The sequence below is a fragment of the Mixophyes fleayi genome, chromosome 1 (genome assembly GCF_038048845.1).
Source record: "Mixophyes fleayi isolate aMixFle1 chromosome 1, aMixFle1.hap1, whole genome shotgun sequence".
NCBI lineage: Eukaryota > Metazoa > Chordata > Amphibia > Anura > Limnodynastidae > Mixophyes > Mixophyes fleayi.
In genome coordinates, this window is record NC_134402.1 from 280,211,700 (window position 1) to 280,231,754 (window position 20,055).

The window sequence follows — 20,055 nt, forward strand, 5'->3', positions numbered from 1 at the left end:
CATTTTATTAAATAGAAAAAACAACAACATTTTGATGGAACTTTTGACTTTAAACTAAATCATATGCTTCCTATGACTTTGATGGAGTTCATGACTGATTTGCAATTTGCTTACCTTCCGCAAGGCTTCAAAGAATTGCTGAACTAAAGCAAGGTCCTTTGTGAAAAGTTGAGGCATCCGTCTAGATAGAAGTAAAAGAAATGGTCACTGTCATTTCCCAAAATAATGTCTCCTAATCAGTGTTCTAGTCAGTGAGTAGATTACATACCCGGAGAGCTTGCCAACAGCAGAATATGCCATGGAGAGCAACTTTGGATCCTGTAAAATAAAAAAAGTCACAAAATTAAAACTACTGTATTTATTTAATTTTCAAAGGGTGCTACATGATATAAGTATACAAATGTTAAAAGGTTGCATTTATTCCACACAAAGGGAATACTTACCTCTTTGTATTCATTAATCAGCTTTGTGAGCCCATTCAGTAGCATTGGGCCTAGAGGTTTTATTTTAGTGTCCGGACAACTGTAAGGAAATATTTTATGTAGATTGTTAGAAAAGTTTATTGCTGTTTAGGAAATAGTATCTACAGAAAACATAATGCACAAAATACATTAATACATATATAAAACTCTGAAGCATTTTATTTATTAAGTTATTTACTAGTTTCTTTGTAACCTTCTGTAAATTACAGACATATGAACAGTGCATCTCACATAAGTATACAGAGTATAAATTTAAGAGGTCTGCAGTAACTTATTATAGAGCCAAACTGCTGCTATTTATTCTTTTCACCATCTTCTTGTAACAGCAAGGGAAAGATAAAGGGTGCAGTTTTATAAATGACAGTTGCATTAAAGCAACTCCAGGTCAGGCACATACCAGTCTCACATACCTCTGTGTAAGCGATAGTGTGTATTCTTGTGTATGTTTCAGCATGTCTATGTACCAATGGGAGTCGTTAAGGGCTATTTATAAACCACAAATAATGCAATTATTTGGACATAGTGTACAAACAGATGTTCATCTCCAAATAACGAAGATCACAATCTAATTTTTTTTTTTTCCCAAACAAGGACATTATAATTAGTTGTTTGCACAGCAAACTGCATTAAATAGTTAATGAGCCTTGCATTATGCCAATGTGCATTAAATCAGATATGTAAAAAAAAAAAATTGGACTTCCATCGTTCCCTTTAAAGTAGTAATTTGACTTTTTTTCCACTTTGTATGAAAAAAAAATATCTTAGATATGCCAGTTACTTACGTTGTACAGATATGGTGCACAAATTGCAGAGATAACAATCTTAATTTGGCATTTGTGTTTCCACCAAACAGGCCATCGTAAACCACCTGCAGTAATGGAGAATAAATAGGAATAAAAAAAAAATATTTTTAGTTTTTCACATCAAGATTTTGGCAGTTCATCAAATCTGACCCTTGACCTGACCCTGATCTAGAGATGCCCGACACAAACACAAAGAAATACATCACTATGCTTCTTCCTGAAGTGTCTCACTTACATATTGGAGACTGTTAGGTTTGTCAGTGAGCTAGAGCACTCACACAGTTACAAGAAAGTGAAGCACATAATAATCAAGCTAAACTACAAGAAATGATTGCTTTAGAGTATTAAAATTACATTTTTAGAGCCATTTCACGTGCATAATATTGTGTAATTTGTAAATATACACGTTTCAACAAATGCATATTTGTTATATTGGGTAAACGGTTTTAAGGGAGGGACCACTCTGACAGCCCGGCACGTAGAGCATTACGGCCAAAACTGGCGTCTGCTGACGCAAAGACATCGAATTGGTAAAATTTTGTAAAGGTATGGACCGAGGACCAGGTGGCTGCTCTGCATAACTGGTCCACTGAGGCCCCATTTTGCGCTGCCCAAGACGACCCCACAGAACGGGTAGAATGGGCAACCATACAATTGGCATGGGTCGGTTAGCACTGATATAAGCCTGCCTAATAGTCAACGTAAGCCATCTAGTGATAGATTGCTTGGAGGCAGCCAACCACGTTTTGAGAAGTCAAATAAAATAAAGAATCTGTGCGACAAATCTTTGATGTCCTATGGACATAGATTCGGAGAGCTCTGACTACATCCAGAAATTCCATAGATCCTGTTCCAGAAGCTTGTGGATCGAACGTGAACACAAGAACCACTATTTTTTTTACATGAAAACCAGAAACTACTTTTGGCAGGAAAGAAGAAACTGTTCTGAAACTGCCCTATTGTCTTGAAACACCAGATAAGGTTCTCAACATGATAGCGCCCCAAGCTCGGAAACACTACGGGCGAAGGCAATTGCAAGTAGAAAAAACACTTTCCATGTTAAGAACCATAACTCCGCAGCCTGCAACAGTTCGAAGGGAGATTCTTGAAGCATATTAAGGACGAGATTAAGATCCCAGGGTGCCGTAGGCCGGAACACATGGAGGCTGGATATATAGGACTCCCTGTAAGAAGGTCCTGACATCCAATATGTCTGTTAGGCGAAGGTGAAAAAACACTGAAAGAGCTGAAATTTGCACTTTTAAAGGATCCTATGCGAAAACCCCCATTCAGGCCATCCTGCAGAAGAGCAAGAAACCTAGAGAGGCGGAACGAATCCGAGTGGCAGGTCCGGTTCTCACACCATCTAATGTATGCAAGCCAGATACGGTGATAGATCCGAGCAGAGACTGGTTTAAGGAGAGTATCCACTACTTGTGAAGAACCTTCTGGATTTCCAAAGGTTGGCTTCAACAGTTATGCCATTAAATTCATCAGAGTTAAGTCCTGATTTAGGAATGGTCCCTGAAGTAGAAGGTCTTCGCGAAGAGGTAACCGAAGACCTGGACCTACCGCCATCAACAGTATTGCTGGACAACAGACCCTCCGCAGCCAAGCTGGAGCCACCAAAATGACTGGCAGGCCGTCCTGCTCGACTCTCCGAAGGATGCAGGGAATCGTGAAAATGTCAGGGAATAGGTATCCTAACCTGAAGTCCCAGGGTATTGTCATTACATCTACTGTCACTGCCAAGGGATCTCATGAACTCAAGCAAAATTGTAGGACCTTTCGGTTGTGACGAGTCGCCATTAAGTCTTGGTCTGGGGTCCCCCATCGGACAACCAGAGACTGAAAAACCTCCGGATGAAGAGACCATTCCTCCGGCAGGATTGCATGCCGGCTTAGATAGTCTGCATGCCAGTTCTGGATGCCTGGAATAAAGAATGCGGAAATGGGGACATGGTTTTCGGCCAAGGGGAAAATCTGAATCGTCACCTCCATTGCTCTTGCAATCCTGGTGCCTCCCTGTCTGTTGACGTACGACACTGCCGTGGCGTTGTCGGACTGCAGACGAACAGGTGGGCTCTGAAGGATGAACTGTGCACCTTGTAAGGCCTTTAACATGGCTTTTAGTTCCAGTATGTTGATGGGGAGAGAGATTTCCTGAGCGGACCAGAGCCCCTGAAGTCTCAGATGAAGAGCTACAGCCCCCCGCCCCCAAAGGCTGGCGTCTGTGGATACTAAGATCCAAGACCATGGGGCAAAGGACCTGCTGACTAGCAAGTTGTCCTGGGCTATCCACCATCTGAGGAATTGTCCCGTTTCGGGTGACAGGTGAATCAATTGACGTTCTAACTTGGGATCCTGACCAATTATTTAGGAGGTCCCATTGGAAGCAACAAGAGTGGATTCGCCCATAAGGGAGAGTCTAGAAGGTCGACACCATCTTTCCTAGTAGGCGCATGCATAAGTGGGCCGACGGTCTGCGGCAGGAAAAAAAACTAGAATCGCCGAGTCCCACAGGGATCGTATTTTGTCCTCTGGAAGGAATACTTTCTGATTGTTGGTATCCATTATCAGTCCCAGAAAATTAATTCTCTGGCAAGGGGTTAACTGGGATTTGGGGCGATTTATGAGCCACCCATGCCTCTCTAGGATCCTGATGGTAAGCTGAAGATGTTGCTCGATCAGGTGAGCCAAAGCAGCCTTGATTAGTAAATCGTCCAGGTAAGGCTCTTATTGCACACCCCTGGAACGAAGATAAGCCGCCATCAGCGCCATCATTTTTGTAAACACCCTTGTTGCAGTTGCAAGGCCGAACAGGAGAGCAGTGAACCGATAATGAGAAGAATCTACCGTGAATCTGAGAAGAGCCTGATGTGCCTTCCAGATAGGAACGTGGAGGTAGGCGTCGGATGTCCATCGACGCCATAAAACTGGTTTGCCTCCAGTCCGTTGATAACTGACCTCAGGCATTCCATTCGAAATCTGACCACCTGCAGGTGAGGGTTCAAGTGTTTTAGGTTTAAGATGGGACAGAAGGAGCCATCGGGCTTTTGGATAAAAAAAAAAAAAGGAGGTCCGGAGTAGAACCCTTGTCTCTTTTTGGTCTTCCGGAACTTCTCGGATAACTCCTGCAGAAAGAAGAGAGGCAACACAGAGAAGTATTGCCTGTCTTCATTGTGGGTGGCAGGGCAAGCTGGTTGCAAACAAAAAAAACAACGAGGGTCTGGGCCCACAAGGTCTATTATGTAACCTCTTGTCATACTACTGCGAATCCAACTGTCCTCCGAGGACTCTGCCCACTGATCTCTGAACAGAAGCAGTCATCCTACCACTCCTACCCCGGAGCGAGTGTCCTCTGGTGCCAGATGGTCTGGACCTGAGTGTCTGGCCCCTGCCAGATGGGCCCCCACGAAAGGGCTGTCTAAATGGTCCAAACCTGAGTGTCCTAGGCTTTGGGACATTGACTGGTAAGAAGGTATTTTTGCCTCCTGTGGTCTGGGAAATTATGCGGTCCAATTCGGGCCCAAATAACACTCCACTGGAATAAGGGAGGGACTCCAATGACTTCTTAGATTCAGTGTCTGCATCCCATGACCTCAGCCATAGGGCCCTCCTTGCCGCTAATGCTGTTGCTGAAACAGGGGAGGAAATGGAAGCTGCATTCTGGACAGCTTCATACACGTGCCCTGAAGCCTCCTTAGGGTGAAGGAGAGGAAGCAAGTCAGAATCTTGCAAAGCTGTAGCCAACTGGTCAGCCCATGTTTCCATAGCTCTGGCAACCCAGGCTGATGAAAATATGGGTCTGAATGACCCTGCTGCCATGTAGATGGACTTTAAGAAAGCCTCTATCTTACAGTCGGTAAATGCTGTCCCTGGAATAGGGAGCGTGGTGTGGCGAGCTAAGCGTGCCACTGGCGTATCAGCCCTTTGGATCTGTTCCCAACGGATTAAATCATCTTCCTGTAGCGGGTATAAAGCCAGGAACCTTAATGAAATAACAAGACTACGGTCAGGTTGTTTTCAGGATGCTTCTGCAATCTCTTTCAATTCCACAGATGGAGGAAAAACGGATCGCTCGTCTTCTGACCTTTTGAAATAGACTACGATGTGTAGATCTAGTCTTCTCTGTCTAGAAGTCCCAGTACCTGACGCACTGCTACGACCAGGTCATCAATCCCCTGATATCTGGGAGACTCCTCTGAGTCCGTAACCTGTGCGGAGTCAGAATCCTCTAAAACCTCACCCTCCTCTTCTAAGGATCTCTGTGCATGGGCTATCATGGGAGCCCCACCGCAGTCAGTACAAAGCATCCCCAGGTCCTGCTGTTCAATGGGTAATTTAACTTTACACTTGAAGTATAATATTTAGCACGAGGTACTTTACCCTTGTCAGACATTTTAAGGTAACAGAGTACAGCAATAAAATGTAATACAGGAAATCACACAAGAAATAGACATAAGATACTAACTAATAAATGACAGGAGTCAAAAGATAGTATCCCTGTTAAGGCTATATGTGAAAGCAAGAGTATTTATGCAAGTAATATTCTATCTACTAATATATTTGCATGAATAACTATTCTAACACACCTCTACCTATATTAAAGTGAGCATAGAAAATGATTTTGGTACTTCTCCTGCTCCAGACAGCTTAGCTCTGGGAAGGCTAAGTCTGTCAGCAGCTCTGCTTATCCCTCAGAAGGAGCTGATGTCTCTTTTCCTGGGCAAATCTTGGCATCTTGGGAGAGTGCAATTTTCCTCTGCAGGCAGGGGAGCTCTATTATCCTAGCTCTCCCCATCCTATACTTGCTCCATTTAATATGGCAATGATTGTAAGGGCGATTTACTGCTTCTCTATAAGCAGTAATCGCCACTCAGTGCATCTCCTGGCCCCTGCAGATGAATTCCAAGATCCCCCCTCCTTTTCTGAAGAGGAGACTTGGAATGATTCAACATGTCAGCCTCCGACGGCGGGGGTTACTGGCCCTCTCTGCCTTCGTGGCAGCACCGATAACCTAGCAACGATCAGTGTGACAGGCGAATTATGTAAGCCGCCTGTCACACTGCATGGAAGCCACACAAAAATAAAAATTCTCTCTGCTGCCAGTGAGCCGTCCGGCTCTCATCTGACATCTGCTTCTTTAACTAACGACTGTGCTCTGTAAGAAGTACAGAGCACACCTCTGCATAAAAATAAAACAAGAAACAAAGTAAAGAAACTTTACTGCCTAGCTAAGTGAGCCCAACTCCCTTGGGCACTCAACTAAAACTGAAGGCTACAAGGGGGTTGCAGAGGGGAGGGGTTTGTCAGCAGCATACATTTAGTTAAAGCATCAAACTCCTCCTCCCCTCACACAACCCCATGGTAGCAGTGTCCCCCAGATAGGTGCCAAATCATCCTATTCTAGATTTGAATAAAAATATTTTAGAACACTCTGCTAAATAGTCTACGTTTATTTACTTATTTTAAATAAGCCCCCAAAGTATACTGTATAAAAAGGGGTAATCTTCATTTGTCCTTGAATGTCATCAAAGTCTGTTCCACATCACTAGTATGTATTAACAAAACCACAGCATTGTTAGCAAAGTATGAGGAGGCAGATATTTTAACTGTTATTCTTGTTTACATGTTCCAACAAAGCAAATCATTTATGTGATCATAGACTCTTCTTTGTTCTCCGCATATACTGCACAGTAGGAGCTAAAGAGTCATTATCGTGGCAGCCCCCAGATAGCAAAGACTATAGACTATACAACTATTACAAGAGTATGAAATGCCCTTGTAAGAATACATATATCTTATATACATTTAAAAGTGTTTTCATTTCTGGGGTTTAGCATATTACAAAACCTCTGCAGTGGGTAACCCATCAGCATACCTGTATATTAGCTGGAAATAACTCTGCTGCCAGCCTTGATCTCAACAGGTGTGGCACAATCTTTAATTTAACACGGGTGCTGACGGGGTCTCTCTTCAGTTCAGGCTTTAGCACATTCCCCTGCAAATAGAAATGCAGATTCCAGCTTTTTGTATAGCAAAGAAATATAACAGCATTATTTATTAAACAATTTAGCAGGCAACAAAGCATAACATTACTATGCAAGACACATACTTACCTCCTTTGTCTTAAGTGGTATGTCTCCCAAATAAACTTTGTACATCTTGCTGATAATGGTTGGATCATTCCAATCAATTAGGCTTTTCAAAAAAAAAAAATAAAAAAAAAAATAGTTAATCAAACGCACCTTCATATGAATCAATAATCTAGTCAAATTATATTTTCATACGTATCCATTAGACTGTGTGACTAAAAAGAAAAACACAAATATGTAATCTACTTATTACATATGCAAAAAAGGGAGGGAGAGGGATAAAATATTATGTATATATATTTTAATCAATTGAGGGTTCTAATGGTGTAGGTATTGTTGTGTACGAGTTCCCATTTTATCCCCCAAACGTGTAGCAAGAATATAATAGCTGCTGCTCCCGCACATAGGACAGTTGGCCTCAAGGACCACAGCTGCAACCCCTATTGCCTACAACCTTTACTATTATATTCGTTACTGGCAGTAAGGCGCCATCTTCTCAGCTGCCCCATACAAGATAACAGCAGCACTGGAGGGTCCGTTGTGTGTGTGCGTGTGGTCTGTGCAAGGAAGAGCAGAATCCAGCACTGTGAAAAAGCCCTCTTTATTTATTCCCTCTCTATTTATTTATATATGCTGCTGTTTAAATGCAAAAATACTCTTAATATAAAGCTGAAGAAAAGGAAGTAAAAAAATGTATATTTCCAAAAAAGAGCCCCCTTTTAAGAACAGATTAATTACCGTATTAAATCCATTGTGAAGCCGCTCCTTTTTGCTATGTGTCTTACCTCTGCTTACTTTTGAGCTCCAGATCTGCTGCAGTAGCCACACTGTGTCTGGTGTCACTGGAGGCGATAACCAGATGAATAACAGCTTCTAGCTCAGGCACCTGCTCAGCCTCTATAAACTTCACTATGCCCAACTTGCACTACAATGACATTTAGAGCAGCAGGCCACAAAGTATGAGAAAGGAGGCACACGTAGGATGGAATTTTTCTGTAAATGATTCTTTTTTTTTTTTTTTTAAATAAAATTATCTTTATGCCTCTAGAATCACAGTCAAACATGCAATAATGCAGGACACAAAATCAATGGGTAAAAGAGTAAGCCAGTTCATATTTTTCATCTGAAGAACAAAAAGATGTTCGCTTGAGAGCCAAATGCCATTAAAACTATAAACCATTGGAGGATCTCATCCAGCTTGCCTTAGCAGTCATTAACCAATATTGTTTTTAGTGTTTTCATTTTAAAATGTGTTAATACCTGTTCTAGTTGTTCTGCTGTCCATGGATTGTCTCCAACAACTCTTTTTGCTGCATAAAAGCTCAAACCAGGGGGTGGTTGTGGGATTCCCACTCCCCCTGCTGTGGAGGAGCCCTGTCCAGATGGTGCACTTTGGCGATTCTGGGGTTCATTCAACACAAATCTAGAGAGCAATGCAGGGGGCTTAGTGGGTTGTTTTGTTTGTTTTAAGAGGAAAGGGTGAAAAAATTACACCGTTTGTAGATTATACATATTCAAATTTAATAAAGAACTAAATAATATGTACCATGCACATATATAACTTGCTGCCAATATACATCATAAGTTTTGTCAGTAACATTTACCTCAGTCAACTACCGTGGGTGAAGCAGGTGCAATGCACCGGGGCCCATGGAAATGATAGGGCCCGCTGCATGACAGATGCAGAGGGTCGGGGGCCTTAGCACCCTCTCCCCGCACCGGGCCCACAGCTCGCTAGTTTCGCCTCCAATTTACCTTGTACTAAAATGCACACATGGAGCATGATTGAATGAAAAGTAGAAACTGTACATTACCCATAAGGCATCAGAAGAACATCCAACATGAAATCCAAAAGCAGTTGCACAGTCTTTGGTTTTTCACTAAGGTTAAAAACGGACGTGGATTTGGAGGATTCACTAGAATATTTCATGTGGTAAAGAGTTGGTATCAGAAGATGCATTAAACTGCAAGAAACAAAGGAAAGGAATGAAGACTAAAACCTGTCAAAAACATGATATAAAGAAGTTATGAAGAATTAAAAAAAACTACTGCAACACAAAATAAATTACAGGCTGTTGTTCCATTAAAGATAGCTTTATAACAAAGATACAAATACAAGGCCATCAGTAGGAGCACATACTGTTGGAAATGTATTCAAAGTGTGACCGACCATAAAGCTGACCCAGTCCATGTACAAAGTACTAAAAAGCCAGGAACAAAAATGAACATAAAATTTATAAGTAGGGCTAGCTCAAAGCAGCATCATCATCATCATCATCAATCTACTTATATAGCGCCATTAATTCCGCAGCGCTGTACAGAGAACTTACTCACATCAGTCCCTGCCCACTGGAGCTTACAATCTAAATCCCCTAACATACACACAGACAGACCGAGAGACTAAGGGCAATTTAATAGCAGCCAATTAATCTACCAGTATATTTTTGGAGCAAAAATTTAATTAAATATTCACAGATAAGTATGAAGTTAAAAGTACATTATTCATGTTCAACCTGACCACTGCAAATACACAGATTGCTTCCAACATCCATCACTGTTTTATGTGGCCACAATTCCTACAGACTAATAGGAAAATTATTAGCAAAAGCGCCTTGGCGTGGCAGGATGGCTTAAACATACATTTGCAAATGTGTGCAACAAAGACTTTTGCATTTTTATCTACAGTAGAAATGGCAGATCTGTTGCTGGGGGAAAAAATGTTGTGTGTATGTTCCTTGCAGGATAACCCCACCCTTTCAAGCACCTGTTATGGCCTATAATTTGATTTGAGCAGCTTCCACTTTTGTACCTTGAAGAAGAAGGTTGTCTCGTGATGGAAGACGAAATCCTTGTCCTTCCGCCATAGAGATTATGTCCGCGTACCACACACGGCGTGGCCATGAGGGAGCTATTAGCATTACCGGCAGACCGCCTTGCCTTACTCGCCTGAGCATGCGAGGAAGCATGGGAATCGGAAGAAACAGGTATCCCAACCTGAACTCCCATGACATCGTCATTATGTCCACTGCCACCACTATAGGGTCTCTTGCCCTTGCGCAAAACCTGTGAACTTTCTTGTTGTGTCTGGAGGCCATGAGATCTGTATCCGGAAGACCCCACCTCTGAACTAGAGACCGAAATACTGCCGAATGGAGTGACCACTCCCCCGGCATCATCTGATTTCGACTTAGGTAGTCGGCCTTCCAATTCTTTATTCCTGGAATAAATACTGCCGATATTACTGGAACATATTGTTCTGCCCAAACCAAAATCTGAGCTGCAATTTCCATTGCAGCTACACTCCTGGTTCCTCCCTGCCTGTTGACATATGCCACAGCCGTGGCATTGTCGGACTGAACTCTGACAGGGTGGCCCTGGAGGAGGGACTGGGCACCCCGAAGGGCTAAAAGAATTGCCTTCAACTCCAACACGTTTATTGATAAGGCTGATTCCTGAATCGACTAAAGTCCCTGGAGCCGGAGGTGCAGTATTACCGCCCCCCAACCTCTCAGGCCGGCATCTGTCGTGGCTATGATCCATGACCATGGAGCGAAAGACCTGCCCACCGACAGGTGATCCTGATTCAGCCACCACTGAAGCGATTCTCTCGCCCCCGAAACCAGCAAAATCTTCTGGAGATCCAAGTGTAGTGGGATCCTGACCATTTCCGTAACAGATCCCACTGGAAGCATCGAGAATGAGCCCGGCCGAAGGGGATCATTTCGAAGGAGGCCACCATCTTCCCAAGCACCCGCATGCACAAATGAATTGAGGGATTGGGAGAGGACAAGACCTGAGTTGTTATAGCCCAGGTTGAACTGATCTTCCCTGTAGGCAGGAACACCTTCTGCCGACTGGTATCCATGATAAACGGAACCATCTGGGATTTCTTGAAGTTTATCAGCCATCCATGGCTCTCGAGGACTGCCAAGGTGAGGGATAAGTGCTGACGTAAGCAAATTTCTGAGGAGGATTTGATGAGCAGATCGTCCAAATAAGGCACAACCTGAACTGCCTTTAAGTGAAGACACGCCGCCATGACAGACATGATCTTCGTGAAGACCCTCGGAGCTGTGGAGAGGCTGAAGGGAAGGGCCCGAAACTGATAGTGGGAGGACCCCACTGTGAATCTAAAGAGAGACTGATGGTCGCTCCAAATGGGAACGTGGAGGTATGCGTCCTTTATGTCTATAGAGGCCATAAACTGATTCTTTACTAAGCCGTTTATTACCGACCTCAGGGATTCTATCCGAAATCTGTCCACTCGTAAGTGCACATTGAGGCTCTTAAGGTTTAAAATGGGCCGAAAGAACCCGTCTGGCTTCTTGACCAGAAACAGATTTGAATAAAACCCCTGTCCCTTCTGGTTGTCTGGGACCCTGCAGATGACTCTTTGCGAAAGAAGAGAGGTGAAACAGGCCTGTATTGCCTGTCTTCTTGTTGGATCTCGGGGTAGAGGAGTTACAAAGAAATGATGTGGTACAGGACCCAGCAGGTCTATCATGTGCCCCCTTGATATAATGCCCCGAATCCAAGGGTCTTGAGAAGACGCTGCCCATTGTTCCCGAAACAGAGACAGACGTCCCCCCACTGGAGCTACCTCCGGCAGAGTAGAGTGGTCGTCAGGACGCAGGCTTCTCCTGGGTCTTGGAGGCCTGGCGCCTAGCTGCAAACGAGGATCTGCCCCTGACAGAGGAGCCTCAAGCATTTGGTTGTCTACCCCTAAAGGTCTGTCCTCTAGGCAAGGAGGTCCCCCTAAAGGGCTGACGAAAGGAGCTGACACGAGGAGTCCGGCCCCTACTTGAAAATACCGGCAAAGAAGTGCTTTTTTGCCCCCTGTTGCCTGGGAGATCATAGTATCCAGTTCCAGGCCGAACAAACCTGCTGCTGAAAAAGGAATGGCTTCAACTGACTTTTTTTGATTCCGCATCTCCTTTCCAGGATTTCAGCCATAACGTTCTTCTTGCTGAAATAGACGCAGCCTGAATAGAGGAGGACACAGACGCTGTGTTCTGGGCCGCCTCATAAAGGTACCCCGATGCTTCTTTCAAGTGCAAAGCCAGGGGAAGTAAATCAGAGTCCTGTAAGGCCTCTGCCAGTTGGTCTGCCCATGCTTCCATGGCTCTAGCAACCCAAGCTGAAGCAAATGTGGGTCTAAAGGAAGAACCCGCAGCCACAAATATAGATTTCAGCTGGGATTCCACTCTGCGATCATTGGCATCCTGCAGAGTTGCTGAACCTGGGACTGGTAGCAAAGTGTGTCTGGCCAAACGGCTACTGGAATATCCACCTTAGGAATACTCTCCCAGCGATCCACGTCCTCCTCCTGCAATGGATACAGGGAAGAGAACCTTCTGGGAACAGAGAACCTTCTATCAGGCTGTTTCCAGGCTCCCTCTGCAATATCTCGGAGTTCTACAGAAGGGGGAAAACGGGAAGCCTTCCTTTTGGCCTTCTTAAATAGACTTCTGTCTCTAGGAGTAGGATCCTCCGGTTCTGGGAGGTCCAACGCTTGTCTCACTGCTAAAACCAAATCATCAATAAATTGGCTTTTAGTGTTTTCTTCCTGTCCCATAGGTTGAACCTGGTCAGGATCAGAATTAATTTCCCCCTCCTCCTCTGAGAACCCCTCAGAGTCTGAAAGGACCATAAGGGTATTATCAGATCTAGGCAGCTTTCTTTTAGCAGGCGGGATGTTTGGGCATTCAAGTAACTGGTTCAGTTTATCCAAACCCTTTATAAATGCTGCGGACCATGCCGGTTCTGTGGGAACAGGGGCCTGGTCCGTTATTAATGAGGAAGGTCCTGGTATAGACGTTCCAACAGAACCTGAGGTAGCGGGGAGGGCCAAAGGTGTACTAGCATTATTAGCCACCGAGGCTGCCACACTAGATAGCAATTGATTGGATTGTAAAACCATCTGTGCTAAAGAGGAAACCGACAGTGTCAGGGAGGCCACCCAGGCCTATTCCTCCGTCAGTGGGGCTGAAATAAGCTGTGTTTGCACAGTGGGGACCCCTGCTTCGTAGACAGAGCAGAGCGCCAACGGGTCTTTCTGCCCACAAGGTAATTTTACATTACATCTTGAACATGTGAAATATTTTGCCATAGGGCCCTTTCCCTTATCTGTCATTTTTATAAGGAAGGCACACCAAACACACAGGCTTAAGTTGTAAATTTAGCTGAGTAAAGAGAGAGTGTTGAGAGAGAATAGTGGGAAACAAACAAGTAAACAACTAATCTGATATAAAAGTTGTACTTGTAATTTTAAAACACAATATACTATTTTTGGCAAGTAGGAGATCTACAATATAACCCCTACTAGCCCACTTTGTACACAGCAAATACAGTAATATGTGTTTAAATAAGATCAGATACTTAGCCCATAGGCCAAACAGGGGAGAAGTCCAACAGCAGTGTCCTGGTGCCTGCTCCCTGTGATCTGTGTCCTTTTCCCGGACTTCTCCTTGGCGCCAGAAGGCCGGGCTAGTCCACTTCTCTCTGGAGGGCAGGGGAGCTCTATGTCTTAGCTCCCCCCCCCCCCCCTCTGATAATGCTGTCTCTCTTACAGCTTTTCTGCCGCTGGGCTCCGTTTTTTTGAATAAAAATAGAAAAAAATGGTATGTGGCAGAGTAGTGGAGACCTCAATTGAGGTCTCCGCAGCGGTTACCCCGATGCCCCCTCCTATGCATGAGGGGGGATCTTGGTATGACCCCCTTCTCCTCGCTCCTCCGTGGATCCAAGATGGCTGCCGGCATGTGTATTCTCCGATAACCGGCGCACAAAGGCCTGCAGTGGCAGCGCCGGTTATCGGGGACAGCGGTCCGGTGAGACCGCTTGTCATTCACTATTCAGGCACCCATTCTTTTCTCCCTGTCAGTGAGAGCCAGTGCCTGCGCTGCTATGCTGGGAATGTGTTGTCTATAATAGAACACACTCCCATGTCTGCCACCTGGATAAAAGAGGAAATAAATAAAATTAAATAAATTAAAGTAAAAAATAAAAGCACAAGCTAAAACACTGCCCAACTCCATGGGCACCTAAAAAAAACTGAGTAGGAAGAGGCGGGGGGATTGTAGAGGGGAGGGGTCTGTCAGTAGTGCTAAAGATTAACTAGCTAGGTGCCAACTCCCATGCTCCCCTCCACAACCCATGGTAAGCAGTGTCCCCCAGACTGGATGAAAGAGAAATAAAGAATTTATTGAGAATGATATCAGGTAGCATCAGATAGGTTAGGAAATTGGTCCACGGTTTCAGTCTTAAATTGCATTACATTTTGACTATTTCTCATTATACCCATATAACTTAGGTGTGAGGAGGCAGACAGGGAGGAAAGAAAAGAAGATACTGGAGCATAGGAAAAGCAGTCAACTGAGTTGTTCTGTAATTTATATCACAGTTGATGGTCATTTATTCAAAGCTGTATCATGTAAAATGAAATGTCTGAAGGCCTGAAATCCTTCTTACCTGTCTTGCTGAGGCTGAGGTCTGCCTTCCATTGCGGTCAGTAGACTAGGTGCCAGTTCACACTGATTTTCCAGCGGCAAACGGGGGTAGCCCATTTTTATGTAGATTATTGTAAAATTCTGTAAGCAAATACATGCAAGCATATTAGTTTTTTTAATGCATTTAAAAGTGATTACATACAATTTCTGACTGCTGTTCGATTCATCAAAGCACCGTTACAATAGTAAAACAAGTACTGTGCAAGATTGTTTGAATAACATTTCTTATGATTAGCCCCTTTTCCCAGTCTTTTCTTTAGAGTTATCCAGAAAACATTATGGAAAACATCAATATGTAAAGCACTGGATTGCTTGTCTTCAGGTGCTAGCTGGATGCAGAGATATAGCTTCTTCTTGAACACTTCCACATCTTGGGCCTGATTCATTAAGGATCTTAACTTAAGAAACTTCTTATTTAAGTCTCCTGGACAAAACCATGTTACAATGCAAGGGGTAAAAATTAGTTTTCTGTTTTGCACATACGTTAAATACTGACAGTTTTTTCATGTAGCACACAAATACTTGATAGCTTATTTGTAAACTGAAATTTAAAGTTGATATGTGTGTGCTACATGAAAAAACAGTCAGTATTTAACTTATGTGCAAAACAGAATACTAATTTGCACCCCTTGCATTGTAACATGGTTTTGTTCAGGAGACTTAAATAAGAAGTTTCTCAAGTTAAGATCCTTAATGAATCAAGCCCCTTATGTTGAACTAGAAGAAAGCTTAAACAGTAAATCCTACAAATACATGTTTCTGGTGGCTGTGAAGCAGCAGTCCTCGTGGGCTCCTCCATTCAACCTTCTGCAGATTTGATATTGGAGGATTTAAAAACAAACTTTATGCAGCTTTTAATTAACATTTAATACTGCAAATATAATGCAATTACAACTCTGCAATGATGCCTTGAAAACAGCTTAAAAATTAATTTTAAAAACAAAGGTTTTTTTTTCTCCCCTCTGGAACATAAAACCCCCCACTGAAAATGCTTGGTGTGAATGAATCATTAGCGTAGGCAAGGGAAATGTTCCTTTTGACAATTTGCTAGAAGAGCCCAGATTGTCAGAAGTCAGTTTCCACACAGACAACAGAAGACACTTCGGGACTAACTTACACACCGTCACAAAAGAGACAGCAGCCGGATCTTGGTACTGGACTAAGAGGGTCTCCACTGGCAACTGTATCTTGGACCGACTCTTTATCCTTTTGTTCAAGTGAACAAGCAATTCCATAACCTAGAAATATAAATGAAGAGAGAAACCAAATTATAGCCTTTATAACTCCCCAATTTTGATATTTATTTCAATATTTCCATTGGTAAATACATTCAAACTAAATTACTTCTAATACCGGACTTATTCTCCCAATATATGGGACAGCATGGTTGGCGAAGTGGTTAGCACTTCTGCCTCACAGCACTGGGGTCATGAGTTCAATTCCCAACAATGGCTTTATCTGTGTGGAGTTTGTATGTTCTCCCTGTGTTTGCGTGGGTTTCCTCCTGGTGCTCCGGTTTCCTCCCACACTCCAAAAATATACTAGTAAATTAATTGGCTGCTATCAAATTGACCCTAGTCTCTCTCTGTCTGTGTGTGTATGTTAGGGAATTTAGACTGTAAGCCCCAATGGGGCAGGGACTGATGTGAATGAGTTCTCTGTACAGCGCTGCGGTATTAGTGGCACTATATAAATAAATGGTGATGATGATATATGCAACATATGTTCCAATTAGAAGACTGTGAGCTAATCACGGAGATTTATAAAGCTATATATAGGCTTCAGTGAACTACCCATCCTTCAATATTCCAGAAGGACACTGAAAATGTGACCTAGGATATTCAAAAACTCAACTCTAACTGGATGGTTAGGATAAATATTTTGTTAAATATAAACAATTCAGCTATATCAAGAGGATGATATCAAGTATATATTTTATCTCAGTAATATACAAACTTTCAATTTTCACTATTAGGTTTTATTTATCCATATAATATCCAAAACCCACAATAATAAACATGAGATTAACAATATATGTGCATTTATTTAAATACAGTAAGTTAACTTAAAAGTTCATCTTTATAAAACTTTTGTTTTCTAATTTACACTTACTAGAGCCAATTGGTTTATGTTCCTCCCTCCCATGTTTATATAGTTAATTACGTTCTGCTAGAGAGTGTACCTAACATTACCTGCTGTAAAAGAAACTAAAAATATGTCTCTCTCCAAACAGAGGGTCAGATGTAGTCCTCTGCACAGATTCAACCCAGCCGCTGTGCCACCTGCCCTATATGAAAGGTTTTGCATTCCCCAGTGCTAAAAGCTAATCTCACAGAGGTATTCCAAAACTGCTAATGTTGGAGATGACATTGCAGGGAGGGTGGAAAAATCCACAAAACATACCATCTGAAAGATTTTTCTACTGCTGGTAGAACCTGTTATGGCCTATAAATTGATTTGAGCAGCTTCCACTTTTGTATTAGCACTAGATATACTATGCTAAAGAGTAGATCAAATACATTAAACAAGGTAGACGGGAACTTCTATTTCTGAAATAGAAACAGAATTTTTTTTAAAAAAAGCTTCAAAATTCTGTCATTAAGTGGCAGATTCAGTGAAGACAGAACTCCTCAGAAGGGTACCATGTTTACATAATATCACTTTTATTTTTTTTAATGGTTTTATTGAGTACAAAAGGATGCATTACAATTTTAAATATTAACATGTCATAGGAAACGTCATGTATTGCAGATTTCACAGTCCCATTTTAAAATCAGTCCTCCACAAAAAAAAATTCTGATCATGTTTTTTTTTTTTTTTTTTTTTTATATGTCCCTAAATAAATACTATTCTTAAATTGCAACGGTCATGCAGTTTTAAGACCATTAACACCATGGGGCAGATTCAATTCCCTGGGGAATAGAATCTAGTAAAGGTAAAAATGCATGCCCCGCGTTGTTCTTTAGAACCTGCACCCATGTCCCAAAAATTTAAATATATAAAGTCGGGAAACGGCCTGGCCTAATCTAAAAGACTGTCACATTAGGTTGTGTTTCTAACTCTTCTGAAGCACTAGGCTACCCCAACACCCTATCACACCACCCAAAACACTCTTGAATTACTGCACACCTCAGCTCTCCTAACTTCCCACGGGTAGGAACAAACATGCCGGCATGCAGGATGACAGGACTGTCCCGCTAGAATTGGGAGGAATGTATCACTGCAGCCTGTGTAAAATCTGAATAGCAGTGTACAATTAGTAACACACATACCCTTCTTGATAAAGATAAATTATAAAATAGTGCTCTATTCCCTCTGTGTTCTAGTTTGCCTTAGCATTAATTAAATTAGCGGTTAGTGCGGGCAAATGCTACTGTGACACTGATATCATGTGATCACTCAGAGCTAGTGTACTGAAAGCAGGCAGCTTGATGAAGTCAAAGGAAGCTTCTTAGAAGCACAGCGAGTCACACTTGAGCTGTTCACACTGCTATTTGGCTGATCAAAAAATAGCTAACTTTATGCTGGCATGTATAAAGGTGAACAAAGAAGAAACTACACAGCTGCAGTACACAGCAAATATAAATATGTTTAGTTATGTCCGTTCAGATATCAGTTTAAGGTGTTGTGTGTAGGTGACGAACGTTTTAACATCTTCTCTGCTACAGTATTGAAAATCTACAGCCTGTTGCTGTAAATAGAGCAAAAGTGGCATAAACCAATCAGCGGGCAAATTTTTTATTGCAATCCCCACCCAGCCTGGTTGGGCTCTTGGGGTAATGATCAGTTAGAAACAGACCTTAATATGTGAAGTTGCTACAGAAACATAACTATTTCATTTTGATGACTTCAAGTACTTCCGCTATAAAGGACACATATTAAAAATAAAGTACAATATTTAGGAAAAAAATATATACATTAAAAAAAAAAGAAAAGAAAAAAAGAAAAATCCTAACCCCACACCCAACTCACTCCCAGCACCACTCTGAGTGGCACAGATGTTATATATATGGGTGTCATGCATTGATACAAACGTGCTTGAGTCTCTTAGATGAATGTTGTCCAAATTTGTTAAAAAAGAAATAGCCCAACTCTCCAAAGATTCTTTACCAATCACAAGATAAATCTTCCTTTACTCCACCATTATTAATATTATATATTAAATATTTAAAACAGCACCCCACACACTAGAAGACGATTTACCTTCTTACGCACTCCTTCCTGCGCACTTGACAGTTTGAGGAGAACTGGAGGCAAGAACTTAGAGATAATGCTCTGCAACTGTTCGTCTGTTTCTGCATGGCCGAGGCGTAAAAACACCCGCTCAAGCTGATCTGTTCACAGAATACATTAGAGTCAATTAAAATGAGCACCTGCAGCATCACACTTTTTTATTTTGACATAACAATTGTGCTTAATTTCGAGGACACAATATGACTTTATGTTCCATTCTTTATATGTAGAAATCTGTCTGCTAATGTTATAGCTACAACAATTGAATGCAATGTTTTTCTTGGTTTTAAGGATTTGGAATCATAAGTAGTGTGCGCATGAGATCGCAGAACAGGATGGTGGCATTTGTGGAACAGTATTCGTTCGCACAGGGTGATAAGTTGTGTTGGGCAGAACTTGATTTGCGAAAGGGTGCACAGTTGTTTTCACTTCACAAAAACATTTAATTTTTCCAGTTGCCCTTCATCTGAGAAGCACATTTCTGGGATCACTTTTCTCAATGTAAAAAAAAAACCATCAAACACAAAAAATGCCACTTGTAATTAGGCAGCTCTGAAATTCCATCACTCACAAATAATGTAAGCTGCACCTAAGGTTACCCTTAGCAGTATCTTAGAAAAAAATAGAAAACAGAAAAGTTAATTTAATGATACGGGTGGTTCTAAACGTTATGAGATTGGACTTCTGATGTGACATTTGTACTGCTTAATGAGCGTCTAAAGATTTTTCGTTCACCCCTTCAAATTAAAACACACTTCTAGTTTGCAAAGACATCTGCCAAGTGCAGAAAATACACAGGTTCTGTAGCTAACAGAAAGGCAAATGTCCGCAAGGTCTCATATCCATGCATACAACCCACAAATGTCAGCTCTTTAGGTCACCTTGCCATTTGTGTGTTCATGCACTGTGTATTGACCTTGTAAGTAACCCACAC

General features: G+C 42.2%; 1 protein-coding gene across 1 annotated transcript in view; it reads right to left on the reverse strand.

Moving 5' to 3' along the window:
• ECPAS (Ecm29 proteasome adaptor and scaffold) overlaps positions 1 to 20,055 on the reverse strand; it is a 114,243-nt gene that overhangs the window by 91,843 nt on the left and 2,345 nt on the right. Inside the window, exons 2-13 of the mRNA XM_075210942.1 lie at positions 19,092 to 19,222; positions 16,010 to 16,126; positions 14,851 to 14,969; positions 9,198 to 9,347; positions 8,644 to 8,806; positions 8,169 to 8,308; positions 7,408 to 7,489; positions 7,170 to 7,289; positions 1,265 to 1,350; positions 444 to 522; positions 269 to 318; positions 115 to 181 (exon numbers count right to left, since the gene is read on the reverse strand). Of these exons, the coding sequence (XP_075067043.1) occupies positions 115 to 181; positions 269 to 318; positions 444 to 522; positions 1,265 to 1,350; positions 7,170 to 7,289; positions 7,408 to 7,489; positions 8,169 to 8,308; positions 8,644 to 8,806; positions 9,198 to 9,347; positions 14,851 to 14,969; positions 16,010 to 16,126; positions 19,092 to 19,222 (1,304 nt within the window). The remainder of the gene's footprint in view (positions 1 to 114; positions 182 to 268; positions 319 to 443; positions 523 to 1,264; positions 1,351 to 7,169; positions 7,290 to 7,407; positions 7,490 to 8,168; positions 8,309 to 8,643; positions 8,807 to 9,197; positions 9,348 to 14,850; positions 14,970 to 16,009; positions 16,127 to 19,091; positions 19,223 to 20,055) is intronic.